At 41.0% G+C, this 17,911-nt stretch overlaps 1 protein-coding gene across 2 annotated transcripts in view; it reads left to right on the forward strand.

Moving 5' to 3' along the window:
- PATJ (PATJ crumbs cell polarity complex component) overlaps positions 1–17,911 on the forward strand; it is a 363,529-nt gene that overhangs the window by 272,900 nt on the left and 72,718 nt on the right. For both annotated transcript variants that reach the window (XM_030323890.1, XM_030323891.2), the window contains exon 32: positions 14,164–14,235. In XM_030323890.1, the coding sequence (XP_030179750.1) occupies positions 14,164–14,235 (72 nt within the window). The remainder of the gene's footprint in view (positions 1–14,163; positions 14,236–17,911) is intronic.

Consider the following 17,911-nt stretch of genomic DNA (forward strand, 5'->3'; position numbering starts at 1 on the left):
AAGTCTAGGTGAGAGCCTGTTAAGACTGTTTTTTAAGCCCTTTGAAAGGAACTTTTCAAAAGCTATCTGCATAGAGCTTTGTGATTTGCAAATCAAAGTGTCATCTATTATCTCATTTGCTCAATTTTTTAATATCTAAATTTTTTTCTAAAGTGATATTTAGTTTGTTCGTGGTCTTATTCAATTTTATCCCCAAAATAAGCCTATGTAAAAAAAAAAAAAAAAAAAAAAAAAAAGTAGGGCAGGAATTATTTACCCCAGACTTACAGATGAGACTGTAATCTGCTTAGTGAAAGGTCACAGAACTGAAAATGGGAAGAGCTAGGGCTCATCCTGAAGGTTCCTTGACCCCCTGGCATTGGACATAGAGGGTCATGAATCCCTAAAGTGATTATTTTAATCTTTTGGATATCAACCTATGTTCTTTATCATGTTGAGAATATCTGTGTTAATATATTATACTCTTTTGAGGCCATATAACTAAATTATCAAGAGTACAAACACTGGAACTAGGCTACTGGGATTCAAGTCTTGATTCTACCATTTATGAGCAATATAACATTAGGCACTTAACCTTTCTGTGCCTCAGTTTCTGCATCTATAAAATGGGAGAAAGAAGTCACAGTTGTGAGAATTGAGGGGGTACCAGCTATAAGGCGCTATGCAGAACCATGCCAGAGTATGCTGGGATCTCTGTGCAGCGGTGACTTGTTGTCAATGATGATGCTGTTATTTATTTTTAATTTTTTTAATGTTTATTTTTTTAAATATGAAATTTATTGTCAGATTGGTTTCCATGCAACACCCAGTGCTCATCCCAACAGGTACCCTCCTCAATATCCCTCACCCACCCTGCCCTCCCTGCCACCCCCCCATCAACCCTCAGTTTGTTCTCAGTTTTTAAGAGTCTCTTATATTTTGGCTCCCTCCCAATGTTTAGTTATTTTTTGAGAGCGAGACAGAGTGTGAGTAAGGGAGGGGCAGAGAAAGAGGGAGACACAGAATCCAAAGCAGGCTCCAGGGTCTGAGCTGTCAGCACAGAGCCCGTCACGGGGCTCGAACTCACAAGCCACAAGATCGTGACCTGAGACGAAGTTGGATGCTCAACCAACTGAGCCACCCAGGTGCGCCCCATTGCTGTTATTCTGATAAAAACATTTTAGGACGCCCAGGTAGGTCAGTCGGTTGAATGTCCGACTTCCACTCAGGTGATGATCTCGCAGTTCATGAGTTCGAGCCCCGCGTCCGGCTCTGTGCTGACAGATCAGAACCTGGAGCCTGCTTTGGATTCTGTATCTCCCTGTCTCTCTGCCCCTCCCCCGTTCATGCTCTTGTCTCACTCTCTCTCAAAAGTAAACATTTAAAAAATTAAAATAAAATAAAATAAAACATTTAGGGTTAGCCACATAAGGAGTAACTGTTGTAAGTTAAAGCATCAAGGTGTAACTTAGAAAACTGAATTTTTCAACCTGAAAAATGCAAATTGTAATCATAACAGTATTTATTGAAAACCTATGTGCTAGACATTATTCTAAGCTCAATTACATTAACAGTCCTATGAGGTTAGTGCTAGTATTTTCCCCATATAAGAGATGAGGAAACTGAGGCACGGAAACATTAAATAATCACCCAGTGAAGCCTGGATCCAGGTCCATGCACTGTGAGGCTGGAAGCTAGTCTGTAAACCACTGTGCACTACCACCTTTGAGAGAGATACAGACGTAGAACAATACCGAAGTCAAGGGACAGCAAGAAAGTTACACTGGGATCTGAACTTTGTAATTTTGTCTAAATCTTAAACTTCAACGTTGAGAGTATGAAAGGCCTTGGTTGCCAGAACTGGTGAGACGGAAGCCAAACTGGAGCCAGACCGTGTTAATGAGGTGATCTCTTCGCCAAAAGCAATGGGAGGCCATGCAGGGCTTTAGAAGGTGACTCTGAACTGTAGCTGTGATGTGGTGACTAGGTTGGACAGGGACCAGAATCAATGCTGACTGGCTCGCTGGAGGTTCATTATAACAGTGGCCATCCATGAGAGGCGGCGATGACTATGTATTCTCATACTCTTGTCTATGCAAAGACCTTAATACACAGCAAGGCAATATGTGTGTTTACCAAGTTCCACAGGAAGTTGCCAGTAAAAGAATTTACCTTCTTGCCCTCAGTATGCAAACCTCCTGCTGTATGTGTTCTTTAAGACTTTCCTCTGAAGGCAGGTTTAGAGCTATTTAAATGGCAATTGTTGCACCATCTGGGTCTTGAGAACAAGCATCCTCCCAGGACTTGGCCAGCAGCCCACGATAAACCTGCTAGGAAATGCCCCCAACAGATGTGCTCCGCGTTCTTTCCCAATTTATGAAACTGCTTAGCAACAATACAGTCTATGTGTCTCTGTGTCAAATGATCCTTGTCGTCACAGATCTGATACAGCAGCCTTGATATTGTCTTAGATTTTTCAAAATTTTTCAAAATGTTTAGATTTTTCCAACTGTCTGCAATGGTTTTTACTGTTGTCTTTCATTGTGAAATATTTCTGATCCTCTGGGCAAGAATAGAAAAATGAGAGCATTTCAGTCAGCTCAAGGTGGCATTCTACCTCTGGCTTCTTTGTGGAGATTTTGGAATTTATGGGGTAGCAAGATGCCTGGGGAAACATGAGTTGTTTCTGAATTACCTATCACTAACCTAAATGAGCTGTGACATGGAAATTCACACTGTAACAGGCAGTGCATTTTACCATTTGAGTCCACACCAGCTGCAATAGCAACATTTTAGGAAAACTGTTTACTCTCTACTAGATATGCTTGATCCATATAAAGTTTTCAAACCTACCTATTGAAAATTCAGTGTTGAGTATTACAGATACTATCCAAATGGCCTGATAGTACTTGCTTTTTCAGATGAAAAAAGCTATCAGATATAAATTGTGGGCTCTGAAGTCTGAACAGACTTAGATTTTGCCTCTGCTATTCACTAGGAAAAGTGACTTGTCCTATCTGCAGTCTTCATCCAAAAATGGAGGAGGATGTCCACCTCTCTGTTGTGAGGACTGAAACACTCAACACAGTGCTTGGCATGCAGGAAGGACTCCGTAATGTAGCTGTTGTTAACACCAGATACTGCCTATATAAAATCTACGTGTGCTAGGACTCTCTTTATTCAGTGCATATTTCCGGAGAACCTGTGATGTGTCTAGCTCTGGAAATGTAAAGATAAATAAGACCTCTTTTGGAGCATCTGGGTGGCTCAGTTGGTTACAACTGACTCAGTTTCAGCTCAGGTCATGACATCATGGTTTGTGAGTTTGAGCCCCGAGTCGGACTCTGTGCTGACTGCTTAGAGCCGGCTTCTTGGGATCTCTCTCTCTCTCTCTCTGCACTTCCCCTGCTTGCTCGCTCTAAATAAATAAATAAATAAATAAATAAATAAATAAGCAAGCAAGCAAGCAAGCAAGCAAGCAAGCAAGCAAGCAAGCATTTAAAAAAAGAAACCCAGGGTGCCCTGTTCCTTTAATAAATAAATATATAAGACCTCTTTTATTCACATAATAATTCACATAACGTACACCACATTAGGTCTGACAATTCAGATAATGTACACCACATTAAGTCTGATGTAGAGGTCACAAACTGGCTCTCAGAGTTGGATCCAGATCTCATTTCGCCTCTATGATGTGCTCTTAAGACGTTTGAGCTAGGGTTGCCTGGGTGGCTCAGTCGGTTAAACTTCCAGCTTTGGCTCAGGTCATCAACTCATGGTTCACGAGTTTGAGCACTGAGCTGGGTTCTCTGGTGTCAGTGCGGAGCCCGCTTCAGATCCTCTGTCCTCCTCTCTCTCTGCCCCTCCTCCAATCATTCTCTCTGAAAAAAAAAAAAAAAATTTTTTTTTAAAAAGATGTTTGAGCTAATTTTTATAAATCAGATTTTCACATAAAAATCCTGGTTTCTCTTTTCTCTTAAAAACAGACCAGCATTCTAAGCTGCCGCATGAATCAATTATGCAGTTGCAGTTTATTTCTGTCCCTACTTTTTTTTTTTAAGTTCATTTATTTATTTTGAGAGAGAGCAAGCAGGGAAGGAGCAAAGAGAGAGAGAAAGGGAGCTAGAATCCCAAGCAGGCTCCATGCTGTCAGCACACAGCCTGATGAGGGGCTCGATCCCAGGGACCTTGTGAGATTGTGACCTGAGCCCGAAACCAAGAGTCGGAGGCTTAACCGACTGAGCCACCCAGGCCCCTCTTCTGTCCCTACTTTAACACCATTTCCCCACTCCAGACTGCTTCCCATATCCCCATACCTGTAAACACCTGAGTCTGCATCCCTGGTCTAATACTGGAGACAGAGCTGTGGCTGTGCAGGTGGAGTGGTGGGAGGTGAAAGCCAAGAAGTGGACAGGGGTGAATGGTGGAAGGCCTTGTGGACCAAGGGAAGCCTTTGGAGTGGTTTTAACTGGGGATGATGATGAGAGTAGCCATTTGAAAAGATTCTTCTGAATGCCCTGAAAAGAATCCCTTAGAAAAAGTCAAAACTGAAGGCAGGGAGAGAGTTAAAAAGTTGTTAGAATAACAATGATGAAAGTTGATGGAGGAAGAGGAGGGCTAGGACTGACTCTAACGTGCATCGTGCATCGGTGCAAGCTGACTGCCTGGGTGCCAGCTGGGTGCTGTTATTGAGGAAAGCAACCAAGGAGGAAGGTTCCCCACATTTGTGGGGAAGGATGAATGAACTGGGCTGGGTATAAGACAGCAAACTAGAGAGAGCTGCTCAGCCTAAAGGTAGTCACATTCAAAAGTATTCAAATTCAGTGATTTTTAGAACATGCCTGTCAGACACAAAACAAACACAAATCATCTATTGCTGATCTGGGTCCTTGGACTCCCACCTTGTAGCCTGTGGATACACTAGAAAAGGACAGCCTTTGCCTGAGTCAGTCCGGCCTCCCTCCTCCGACCACCGGGATTAGCTGAACTCACACCAGCAAGAGCTCCATGGCCCTTCACCTGCTCTTCTGCAGTACGCCTCAACGCTAAGAACTACTTTTTAAGTTTACTTATTTATTCTCAGAGACGGAGAGAGTGAGCAGGGGAGGGGCAGAGAGAGAGGGAGAGAGTTCCAAGCAGGCTCTGCACTGTTAGTGCAGGCCCCAGTGCAGAGCTCGAATTCACCAACTGTGAGATCATGACCTGAGCTGAAACCAGGAGTCAGATGTTCAACCAACTAAGCCACCCAGGTACCCTGCTAGGAACTACTTTTTTAAAGTTGAATGCGAATTCTGGCTGTGACACTTAGTGGAGTCTCTGTGCCTCAGTTTCTTTATCAATACAATGGGGACGGTAATAGGCTTGATCTCATATAACATAGAAATTAATACACCTCGGATGCCTTTTGGAGCACATAGGAAATACTGTGAAAGTGTTAAGCTGCCATATTTTTTCTCAGCAGTTCTGAAAGTACTTTCAAGGTAAGATTCATGTGTCTTGTTCACTGATATTTCCCGTGGCTCACAGTGTCTGGGACATAAAAGGCCTTTAATACAAACTTGCTTAATTTCTGCTCCCTCTGAAATATAAGATAATTAATATGGGTTTTAGATTATAGGACCTTAAAATTATCATGACAAATAAGACTTGCCCAGAGAAGTGAAAATTTTACAGACTCAGAGAACCACGTGTGAGCACCTCTATGTTTCTGATAAGTTCTGGAATTAAGACACTAGACACAGCTAAGAAAGTCTGAGTTCTAGGCTCAGCCAGGTCGTCGTTTTCCTTCTCTGGGTTCTTAGCGCTAATAATTATGATTGGAAGATTATGAATTATGAAGGAAGATTCCTTCCTGGCAAATTGAATTTCACGTAACAAGTCTTCACAGCAGACCAGTTAAAGGGAATGAAAGCAAGCCAGCAGGTGTCGACGATGGGAATTTGTGTTAAAATCGTATACCTCTCTCTGTGCTGTCTTTGAGTTCCTGAGATTACTCTACCTATTACCATCATGTCTCTACAGTATCTTCTTCATTTATGATACAGAGGGAGAGAGAACGGAGGAAAAACCCCAAAACTTTCCTCTTGTGACTTTTGTGAAGGAAATTGACTTGACTGTAAATCTACCGTCTTTTTTATGACCAGGAAAGGGAAATGTATCATGTAGGCAAATCTCAAGTGATTTTCAGAAATACAAGATATAAATAAAGTACAATGAGCTGTGAAAAATGCCACATATTTGAATGCACTTGAACTCTGCCATTGGCAATTTGCATACTGTCACAAAAGAGAGGCCAGTGCTGACTCAGACACATTCTTCTCTCTGGCTCCTTACAAGGGAATTCCTAGGCTCTTGCTATAGAAGCAGTTTTCATGTTGGATCTGAAACAGAAAATACGATTTTCACAGTGACATCTGCTACCCCATCCAAACTAAAACCCTGCAGTTCTTGATGAACTACAAATTGGGGATAAAAATGGATTTAAAGTACATAGTTCAGTTGTTTTAAAAGTGAAGAGGATATACATCTGACAATTCCAGACTGGACTTGAGACCTACAATCATCAAAAACACATTTTATGTATTTATTTTTTATTTTTTATCAAAAACACACTTTAAGCTGTTTTTCCAAACTTGGATACCAGCACTTTAAAAACACTTAGGAATCATTTTTAATAAAGCCTAGTAGTCAAAATTGATAAACTGGTGTCAATTATATTTCACTTAAAATGTTTTTTAGGGGCACCTGGGTAGCTCAGTTGGTTAAGTGTCTCACTTTTGCTCAGGTCATGATATCGCAGTTTGTGGGTTCACGCCCGCATCAGGCTTTGTGCTGACAGCTCAGAGCCTGGAGCCTGCTTCAGATTCTGTGTCTCCCGGGGCACCTGGGTGGCGCAGTCGGTTAAGCGTCCGACTTCAGCCAGGTCACGATCTCGCAGTCCGTGAGTTCGAGCCCCGCGTCAGGCTCTGGGCTGATGGCTCGGAGCCTGGAGCCTGTTTCCGATTCTGTGTCTCCCTCTCTCTGCCCCTCCCCCGTTCATGCTCTGTCTCTCTCTCTCTGTCCCAAAAATAAATGTTGAAAAAAAAAATTAAAAAAAAAAAAAAAAAAAAAAAAATTCTGTGTCTCCCTCTCTCTCTCTTTCTGCCCCTCCCCCCACTTGTGTGTGTTCTCTCTCTCTCTCTCTCTCTCTCTCTCTGAAAAATAAATATTAAAAAATATTTTAAAAACCTTTTAATATGTTTTTAAAGGAAAATAAAAAATCGATAAACTGAACATGTATCAGAAATCACACAGCATGTTATTCTCTTAAAGGTTAAAATCCTAGGGGCGCCTGGGTGGCGCAGTCGGTTAAGCGTCCGACTTCAGCCAGGTCACGATCTCGCGGTCCGTGAGTTCGAGCCCCGCGTCAGGCTCTGGGCTGATGGCTCGGAGCCTGGAGCCTGTTTCCGATTCTGTGTCTCCCTCTCTCTCTCTGCCCCTCCCCTGTTCATGCTCTGTCTCTCTCTGTCCCAAAAATAAACAAACATTGAAAAAAAAAATTTTTTTTAAATAAATAAATAAATAAATAAATAAATAAATAAATAAATAAAGTTAAAATCCTACACTGCACTCATTATCTTCCTCTACAAATCTATTTTTTTTTCATGTTTTTTTTTCATGTTATTATTTTAAAAATTAGAGACAATATCAACCTCCTATGTATCCAGGTTCAAAACCACAGTCAGCTTTTACTAATGTCTCTCCTTGTCTGCTTTCATCAAATCATTTGCAAAGTATGCTTAAGTCTAGGGACACAACATGAAGCAAAGTATATTTTTTTCAGACACTGGGATTTCACAGACCAGAAAATTTTCAAAAGAATGTTGAGAATGTAGAAGAATTATTATTATTATTATTATTATTATTATTATTATTATTATCATCATCATTTGGCTAAGTAATGAAAACCAAAGTAATAGTAGTTTGGAGCATATGAGTCTGTCATTTTGTAAGTCAAGAAATGGTCAAGTAGCAGGGATTTCAGAGGGCTCAACCTATTGAAGTCTCCCCTCCCCTCCCATCCCCATTACTACCATATATCATTATCATAATGTCACATAAGAAGAGCCGTTTTAACTCTGCAAATTTAGGGAGGGCACAGTCTTAAAGGGTAGTCCTTGAACTTGAATAGATTTAGCTTTATAAAGGACTCTCCATATGGTGGTTTTTCATATTTCCCACAAATCAATGGAAACAGTCACAGATCCACGTGGTTCTCACTCCTCAGTATTATCTGAATAGAAGAGAAAGCTTAGACTTTGAAGTTGGATAGTGGTTCATAGCCAGATGTTTCCACCTATAAGTTATATGGTCTACGACAAATTAGACTTCTTTAAAACCTGAGCTTCTTCATAGGTTAATGCCAACTATCTCTTGGAGAGGCAGTGTGGCATGATTAAGCATGTGAGCCAAATACATAAGGCTTTTAATCCTCACTGTGACCTAAGCCTTTGGGCAAGTGAATTCACTTCCAGAATACTCAGGTCACTTATCTGCACAATGCAGATAACAACAAAGCTTTCATTATGGGGAGGGTAGAGAGAAAGACTGTTCAGTTCCTAACAAAGAGTAAGTGCACAGTAAATGGGGGAGGCTATTATTAACACTACATGAGGATAAATGAGTTATTTTAAAGGTGCCTACTAAGTGACAAGTACATAATGAGCAGCCATTAAATAATAGTTTCTGGGGCAGCTGGGTGGCTCAGTCGGTTGAGCATCCAACTTCGTCTCAGGTCATGATCTTATGGTTCATGGGTTCGAGCCCTGCATCGGGCTCTGTGCTGGCAGCTCAGAGCCTGGAGCCTGTTTCAGATTCTGTGTTTCCCTCTCTCTCTTCCCCTCCTCTGCTCATGCTCTGTCTCTCTCTCAAAAATAAATAAACATTAAAAAAAATTCGAAAAAAATAACTGTTTCCTGTCTTGCACAATCTAAAATTCAACACACAAGAAGGAACAAGTGATAATAATGGCCGCGAATGCTTTTACAATATTTACTAACAATCCAAAAAGGCATCATTCTAAGTGTATTAATTTTTGTGTTATAGGAGATTGAGCCTATAACTATCCCCATTGTATTGATAAGGAAACTGAGGCATAGATACTCAACTAAGTGTCATAGCCAGGATTCGCATCCAACTTTTAAAAAGTAGTCCCGGGGCGCCTGGGCTGGGTGGCTCATTCGGTTAAGCGTCTGACTTCGGTTGGTGTCATGATCTCGCGGTTCGTGAGTTCCAGCCCCGTGTGGGGCTCTGTGCTCACAGCTTGGAGCTTGCTTCAGATTCTGCGTCTCCCTCTCTCTCTCTCTCTGCCCCTCCCCTGCTTGTGTGTGCGCGCACGCTCTCTCTCTCTCTATCTCAAAAATAAATGAACATTATTTAAAAAATAAAAAAGTAGTTCCTAGCAGGGTACCTGGGTGGCTTAGTTGGTTGAACATCTGACTCCTGGTTTCAGCTCAGGTCATGATCTCACAGTTGGTGAATTCGAGCTCTGCACTGGGGCCTGCACTAACAGTGCAGAGCCTGCTTGGAACTCTCTCCCTCTCTCTCTGCCCCTCCCCTGCTCACTCTCTCCGTCTCTGAGAATAAATAAGTAAACTTAAAAAGTAGTTCTTAGCGTTGAGGCGTACTGCAGAAGAGCAGGTGAAGGGCCATGGAGCTCTTGCTGGCGTGAGTTCAGCTAATCCCGGTGGTCGGAGGAGGGAGGCCGGACTGACTCAGGCAAAGGCTGTCCTTTTCTAGTGTATCCACAGGCTACAAGGTGGGAGTCCAAGGACCCAGATCAGCAATAGATGATTTGTGTTTGTTTTGTGTCTGACAGGCATGTTCTAAAAATCACTGAATTTGAATACTTTTGAATGTGACTACCTTTAGGCTGAGCAGCTCTCTCTGGTCTGCTGTCTTGTACCCAGGTCACTTCCTTCATCTCCATTTTAACTACCCTCTGGCTTCAGCCCTATGAGTTTGTTATCCTGATAGATCTTTTCTGGGCTCCACCTCATTTTAATCAGTAGTCTCTTGATTGCAAGTGATAAAACCTCAGCTTGACCTGTAGACAAAGGGAAATTTACTGATAGGTGACAGGTCCTTTTTACATAACTACAGGAAAGGCAGGGCTGACAGCCTCAGGGCTAGTTGGAACCTGAGACCTGGACCTGCCAGAGATACCTACAGTCTCTGACTCTCTGACACTGCAGACTTGTTGCCTCAGCATAGTGGGAGCATGGCCACCAAAAGCTCCTAAGCCTCACTGCCAGAAAGGGGCTCTTCCCTTGGATCCACTTTAGAACATTTATAGGATGTTCTTGTGTAGTCCAGATGTCTGCCCTTGGACCAATTACTTTGGCTGGACAGACAGGGCTTGTTGGGCTTGTTTACCAAATGTGGGACAGAAGTCAACCAGCTTTGGTGACTATAAGCTGGACATCCCATTATTATTTATTATATAGAATCTTCGCAGTGTTGCTTTTTATGTCCACCACTTGGAAGTTCCTTCTCGTGATCAGAGTAATTTGCTTGGCGCACAAAGAATTTTCTTTCAGGAGCTTTTAGTACTGCGCTGAGAATTATAACATAATGTACACAGAATGTGTTCTATCAGTTTGCTTCATGAAATGAGATGGTCTTTCCCCGCGCCTTCTCACCCTTCTTATTCAGGGGTCCCCTATGCAAAGTCAATAGCTTAGAATAGCCCAGAACCTCAGCTTTGAAGGCACTAAAAACTCCCTCAGTGCAATAGTTGGGAGATTAGCAAGTTCAAAATTTATGGTTTGTTTTTTTTTTTTTAGCCTTTATTTATTTTTGAGACAGAGAGAGACAGAGCATGAACGGGGGAGGGTCAGAGAGAAGGAGACACAGAATCTGAAACAGGCTCCAGGCTCTGAGACGTCAGCACAGAGCCCGACGTGGGGCTCGAACTCACGGACCGCGAGATCATGACCTGAGCCAAAGTCGGCCGCTTAACCGACTGAGCCACCCAGGCGCCCCTTGAAATTTATGTTTAAACACAAAACACAGAAAAAAGTGACTCACCATAGGTCACTGCAGTGGCTGGTGCCATGAATTTTTTTTTTTTTTTTTTTTTTTTTTGCCTGCCCAAGCTCAAAATAAGCTGACATGACTCGTTCTGACTTCATGTTGAATCTAAAAATGGAATCACCATGTTCAGGCTGCCCCTCGGCAGCTCATGTGCGTCGTCGTTGGGAAGGTGAGCAGCACTCCGCCTCTCCCTTGTGTTTTATCCTCGGTGAAGAGTAGAAGCTCTGCGGCACGATGCGTCTGGATTAAGTTTTGGTTCAGCACATACTTTAGGCTCTCATGCCCAAGCTAACTCTGAAATGAGGGTGATAATAATACTTATCCCACGGGTCTGTTGTGTACATCGGCATCTGACACATGAACTGTATCTAGCTCAGTGACTGGTAGAGTCAGTGCTCAGCAAGCTTGATCTGTCACTGTTGTTATCATCGCCATGCACTGGCCCCATCCCGTGGCCCAGAGGTTTAAGGGCAATCAGTGTAAGAAATGGGACCCGGTGTTGGACCGGATGCTTTTCAGAGCTCTGATTTCCTCATCTCATCCTTCTACATTTTCAGGACAAGAGAAAGGGAAGGAAACCCTCTTCTCAGGCACCTGCTATCTGCCACACGTCTTCATACAGATATCATTTAGTTGTTCAAAGTTTCCACGGCTTTTTGTCTGATATCTGTCTCACCAGATCTGTAAATGTCATAAGTGCAAGACTCCTTTGGTCTTTTTCAGTGCTGGCTTAGAGTAGATCCTCCTTAAGCATGTGTTGAATTCAACTTTGCTGGCAACCCCTTATTGAGGTAGATGTTGTTAGTGTATTTTCACTGTTGCTAAAAATGAAGGTTTCCAAGCATTACTGCTGCTAAGTAATGGAACCAAGCTGAACCCAGATTTTTCTGGCTGCTGCTCCAGTGCCCTTTTTTATTTACAAATGCAAATGTGGATGACTTCAACCAATTAGGAGTACCTCTCCGTGATATGCAAATTGGGTTTTTAAGTCCAGCTGGGGAAGTCAGCTCCTTTGTCCCACTGCTAGTTAATCTGGGCTTAAATAAAGGTGGAATTGCAGACCTGAAGTATCATTTTTCAAACAGAGGCTCTTCCGAAGGCCATTTGATCTGCATTGGAAGGAATAATACCAATGGTTTCCATTTTTAAGGCAGTTTAGAAGTTTTCTTCTAAAAATTCCCATGAGCACCATTTATTGACCTTTATATGTCTTTCTTCTCTCTTTTCAACTGTGATCCTTTAAAGTGGAAGCCACAGGATCACCTTCACTGTGCATCCTTTCTTTCATGGCTGGCTCTGAAATCCAACCAGATGCATTTAAGATTTGAGTTCCTGAACTTTGATTCATTCAGCACGGGCCCTTTTTCAAGCTCACAGTCTATTCTGCCGTATGTTGAAGAAACAAATGAGACAAAAAGTCAATCATGCTAATGTATGGGAGACAGACACATAAAAAGATACAACTCAATAGTGCAAAAATTGTGGTAAAATAAATTGGTCATGCTATGGAAGGGGCACTGCCCAGAGGCTCAGGGAATTATGGCATGAAGTAACTTTTGAATTCATGTCATATAATCTGTTTAAGAGCAGAATTTGGCAGAGGAGGAATTCTAAAGTCTTTCTCCCATATGGGTGAAATTTAGAGAGAATTTATATCTAAATGAGAAAGAGTTGTGGTCCTAAAAAATAAGTGGACAGATAAAGGTAGTCACAATTATCCAGAAGACCTAGGCTGTAGTCTCATGGTATTATGTGGTGGGGTTAAATTTCTCAGGTTGTAAACCAATAGGGAATTGATGGGACAGGATGAGATTGTAACCGAATCTAGTAATAATGAATACCTGGGCATGACCTGATCATTATCTCTTGTATTGTTACAGATCTGATGGGGGGAACCTATTGAATTAAGGGTATGTCAATATGTTCAAAAAAGAAACTGAGGTGGAAGTGGGAGTAGGAGGTATCAGGTACTATCCCAGCATTCCCCAAAGGAGAAAATGTCCTTTCCATGTAATTATTTTCACCGGCCCTATAGTAAAGTTAGGAATATGAATTTGTCAGAGCTTGATTCCATTTACCCCCATGATTAGCATCTTTATTACATATTTGGTTTTTGCCACCTACCCTGCTAAGTGCTTTTCATGTATTGCTTCGTTTAATCCTTTCAACATCCCTATAGTGTAACAACCTTTATTTCTTCCCATTTTATAAATGAGGAGACTGAGGCTTGGAGATGTCAGAAAATTTGCTCAAGGTTGCAAAACTCTTAAGTCAAGGAACTAGGCTCACAAACTCCTACCACTTTGCTATATGCCTCTCTTATCATCTCCAGATAGCTTCCCTGCCTACAGTCTGTATGTTATACGTGCCACCTGGGTGTCTTTCAGACATTTACCAGGGGCTAGAGTAAGCCAGCCTTTGCTCCTATCCAAAACAGCCACACTCCATGTTCCCTGCCTTGGCCAAGTCCCAATGCAGGAGTTCATGCCTGACAGAGTAAACCATCTCATGATAATTTCCCCTATAAATTTGCCTATAAAGAAGGATGGGATATGGTGGGAAGCAGACATAAGCATTCTGGTCAATTTGTCGGTGTCGATAAGTTGCCCTTTAGGTATGCAGTGGTTTCCTATGTGTTTTGGTAGTTTCTTGCTCTCCTAAGTCTGGACTCTGCACTTTTCCATGGGGTTTAGGACTAACTTTGTACCCCCCAGTGTCTTTAGTGAATATATTTTGCCTCTAATTGAATATCTTGGGCAGAAAGATGTTCTAATATCAGAGCTTGAACTATGAAAGAACTAAATATTCAGTGTAAATACAGATGTAGAAATTACTAGTATGGCAAAAGAAGAAAAAACTCGCCTGAAGGGACCATCAGGGGATATCTGATGGGTTTAAAGCCTGATAGATCTGAAAGTCCCCAAAAGAAGCATTTGGAAGTGACAAGCCTGTTTATTTCTGAGAGTTAGTTGAGCTGGATGAAGAGAAATTTTGACTGGTGCTTTGTGGTCATTTTTGTAGTAGAACCAAAGCTCCATGGTGTTTGCTAAAGTTGGAGAGTGCAAGTGAGCCCTAAAATACTGTTAACCACTTGAATCTTTTACCTTTTAGGAAGACATCTCCCAGATCGTTGATCAAGGTGTGGCAGGTCAACAGAAGGCACTGGAATGCCCAACTGACAGTGTACGTAATTTCCACTTTAGGTTTCACTCTACTGGGATGGTGTGCATTATAAGTGGGTTCCAGAAAAAAAGGAGGTGATTACAATGAAATCAAATCCTTTGTGACTTGCCAGGAGGTTATGGTATGTCTTGCAACTTGAAGTCAACCCACAGCCGTATAACTGATTCTGTGTAAGGTGTTTGGAAATATTCTCTGTGCGTCTTCCTGGACCAATACCCTGAACAGGTGTTTAAAAGTGGGCCATCCCTGCAAACACACCTGCACTTAAATTCTGAGAGTGCCATGTCTTAATATCATAAATAAAAATTTTAAGTGGGAGAATGCATAGTTCTATAAAAACATAAATACAATAATGTTGTATTGCTCCTTGCATTTTAAGTTTCACTTCACTTAAAAAAACAAAATTATACATTTCTGTCAAATTTTTGTACTTTTGTTGCTGTCAAGTGTGTTTTTTTAATCTTGATTCTCATTTCTACATTCTAGTTTATATTTTCATGCTGCTAAAATTTACATTATTACTGTACTATTTTTATGTTTAAGGAACTAGAACTTACAAGAAATGTATAATATTTCAAACACTGCCAAAGGAAACGCCTTTGAAAAGTCTCCAAAATTATATGCTAAAAACCTAAATAAAAATGAGTAGGTGTAGGGGTGCCTGGCTGTCTCAGTCGGTAGAACATGAGACTCTCGATCTCAGGGTTTTGAATTTGAGCCCCATGTTGGATGTAGAGATTACTTAAAAATATAAAATCTTTTTTAAAAATGAGTAGGTGTAGGAAGAACCTTAAAAATAACCAAATTCGGTTCAACTGAAAACGTATAAGCAATTTTTAATTTAAGGACACATTTTTTACTTTATGTAATGCATTCGTAAATACTATTAATGTGTTAATACATTATATGCTGCCACTTACCACAAGGCACATATCAGCCATCTCGAAAATGTTATTTTAGAATAACATTTTATTCATCATCTGCCCTTTCTTTTCCCTGTTGGAAAATGAGCGCTTAAATATCGAAAGCATTTTCTTTTGGGAAAGCGATTGTAACCCTTTTCCGTGGCTACAGAAGAGAAAGGGCCCACAGGTCAGTGAGCAGCACGTGCACCGAGGCTGTGTCAGCCCATTATGAAGAACTTCCCAACCACTTGAGCTGTTCCAAACCAGCTCTGACGGTTTTCAATCAGGAGCTGGCTGGTCATTTATTATCAAAGGACATAAAAACATTAATAGCTGTTATCAGTTGAACTCTTAAACTGTTCCTGGCACAGTGATAGGTTTACTTATATACTTTTCTCTTTGATCTTTACAGCAGGTTTGCAAGGTTTAGAGATAATGCCACCAATTTACAGATGAGGAAGTTAAGTACAAGGAGGTTAAGTGACTTGCCTGTGGCCACACAGCTATCAGTAGTAGCAAACTCAACAATTCCTATCTTGTTTTGAATGGTGATTTTTTTTCCCCCATCATAAAGACCTGATGAACTGTAGATCCTTTTCTCCAGAAAAACACTGATAAACATAATTTTCATACAACACAGGATTTTTATAATTCCCAAAATGCCTTCTATGGATCTCTTAGAAACCCATTTACCCCACGTTAAGAATCCATGGTTTAACTTTAAGCAATAATTCTTAAAACACAAAATGTGCCAATTTACTTGGTTTAGAAGGGGGGTTCCGGCATCCATAAATTTTAAAAGCTCCCTAGCAATTTCTGTTATAAAGACAGGGTCTGAGAATCACTGGTTTAGTTAGGTTAGATGGCCTATAACATCCATTCCAACTCTCAGGTTTGAATAGAAGACATTCAACAGAAAATCCAATCTTTCTTATCTTTCATTCTTGTTAGTTTGGTTTTGTGCCAATGGATGAGTCACAGGGAGCACACATTCCATCCTTCACCATACCTACCAACAAGAAGTCTGCCTCTAAAAGTATATGTTGGACTTCTCACTTGGTTCCTGTGGACTTTTTCCTTCTTGTTGTTGTTGTTTTTAACGTTTATTTATTTTTGAAACAGAGAGAGACAGAGCATGAGCAGGGGAGGGGCAGAGAGAGAGGGAGACACAGAATCCAAACCAGGCTCCAGGCTCCGAGCTGTCAGCACAGAGCCCGACGAGGGGCTCGAACTCACAGACCGCGAGATCATGACCTGAGCCAAAGTCGGATGCTTAACCGACTGAGCCACCCAGGGGCCCCTATTTCCTTGTTTTTTAATTGAGTTCAATACTATCAATATCTGTTGGAAAGCTATTATACACAATGAAATGGAATGCTACCTGGAGCTGAGATGTAATGATGCAAACATTCCCTGCTATTATAAAAGTGATAATGTCATGATTGTGGTCTCTTGTACTTTCCTGTTTTAAAAATCACATCATTTTTTCATTAAAAAAAAATTATTTAGCTTCCATTTTGCTTTGTTATTGATGTTCTTTTTAAAGATGATACACAACAAAAGTGGAATTTAAGTACTATATGAGTTAAGATTAGGCTCAATCTCTACAGGAAGTATCTCTTCTATACAAAGTATGGGTATGGTCAGTCTAAGAATGATTATCATTCTTATTTGATTACCATCCTCAAAAAATGCATCCATTTTTTGGTCCAAGATGGCTTCTCCAGTTATTATCACCCCATCTGCATGCCAGTTAGGGAGAAGAAGAAGGCAGGTTTCTAATCCTTAAGAGAATGACCTGAAAATTGTACAGTTCGTATCTGTTTACATCCTACTGGATAAGAGTCTGCAGATGTATCTGGCTGCAAGCAGGCTAGAAAATGTGGTCCTTAGAGTAATTGATATTTAGGTGGCTCCATTGTTCAGTTTTCTGATAATAAACCTGTATTTGTCATTTTTCCACTGCCCTCGTTTTTGAAATCACTGAAAATATGTCTTTGAATAAATCTTTTTAAGAAAGTATATGGTCATTATTAAATGTTGGTGATAGAAAAACTGCAGAAAAGAACGTTCATAGACTCATTGCCAAGCGGCTGTTTGATAAACATTTTAAACTTGTTGCATTCTGGGGTGCTTGGTGGCTCAGATAGTACAGCATGCAATTCTTTTTTCTTTTTCTTTTTTTTTTTTTTTTTTTTTTTTTTTTTGTGAGAGAAAGAGTGTGTGCATGCATGCAGAGAGGGAGTGAGAGAATTCCAAGCAGGCTCTGCACTGTCAGTGTGGAGCCCAAGGCAGGGCTTGATGCAGGGCTTGATCCCATGAACTGTGAGAACACAACCAGAGCCAAAATCAAGAATTGGAGGCTCAACCAGCTGAGCTACCCATGCACCCCAAGCATGCCATTCTTGATCTCAGAGTTGTAAGTTCGATCCCCATGATGGGGATAGAGATTACTTAAAAATAAAATCTTCTAAAAATAAAAATACAATAATTTGTAGCATTGTTTAGCTACTGACTTTTAATCCAACCTCTTCCTCTCATTAGTTTGTGATTTCAAATATGTCGTCTGACAATGACTTCTGTATCTGGAAAAGAGAGTAATAGTGTCTAACCCTCCAGGTTCTTCTTATAAATGAATGAATTCATAGATGTAAAAGTGTTATTGAAAACTAGAAAGTACAATGCAGATGCACAATGGGTGGTACTGTTTTAGTTTTTATATACTGTACAGCACCTTGTATTGAGGCACAGCCTTCCACTGACAGAATCTT

Source organism: Lynx canadensis, chromosome C1 (genome assembly GCF_007474595.2).
Source record: "Lynx canadensis isolate LIC74 chromosome C1, mLynCan4.pri.v2, whole genome shotgun sequence".
NCBI lineage: Eukaryota > Metazoa > Chordata > Mammalia > Carnivora > Felidae > Lynx > Lynx canadensis.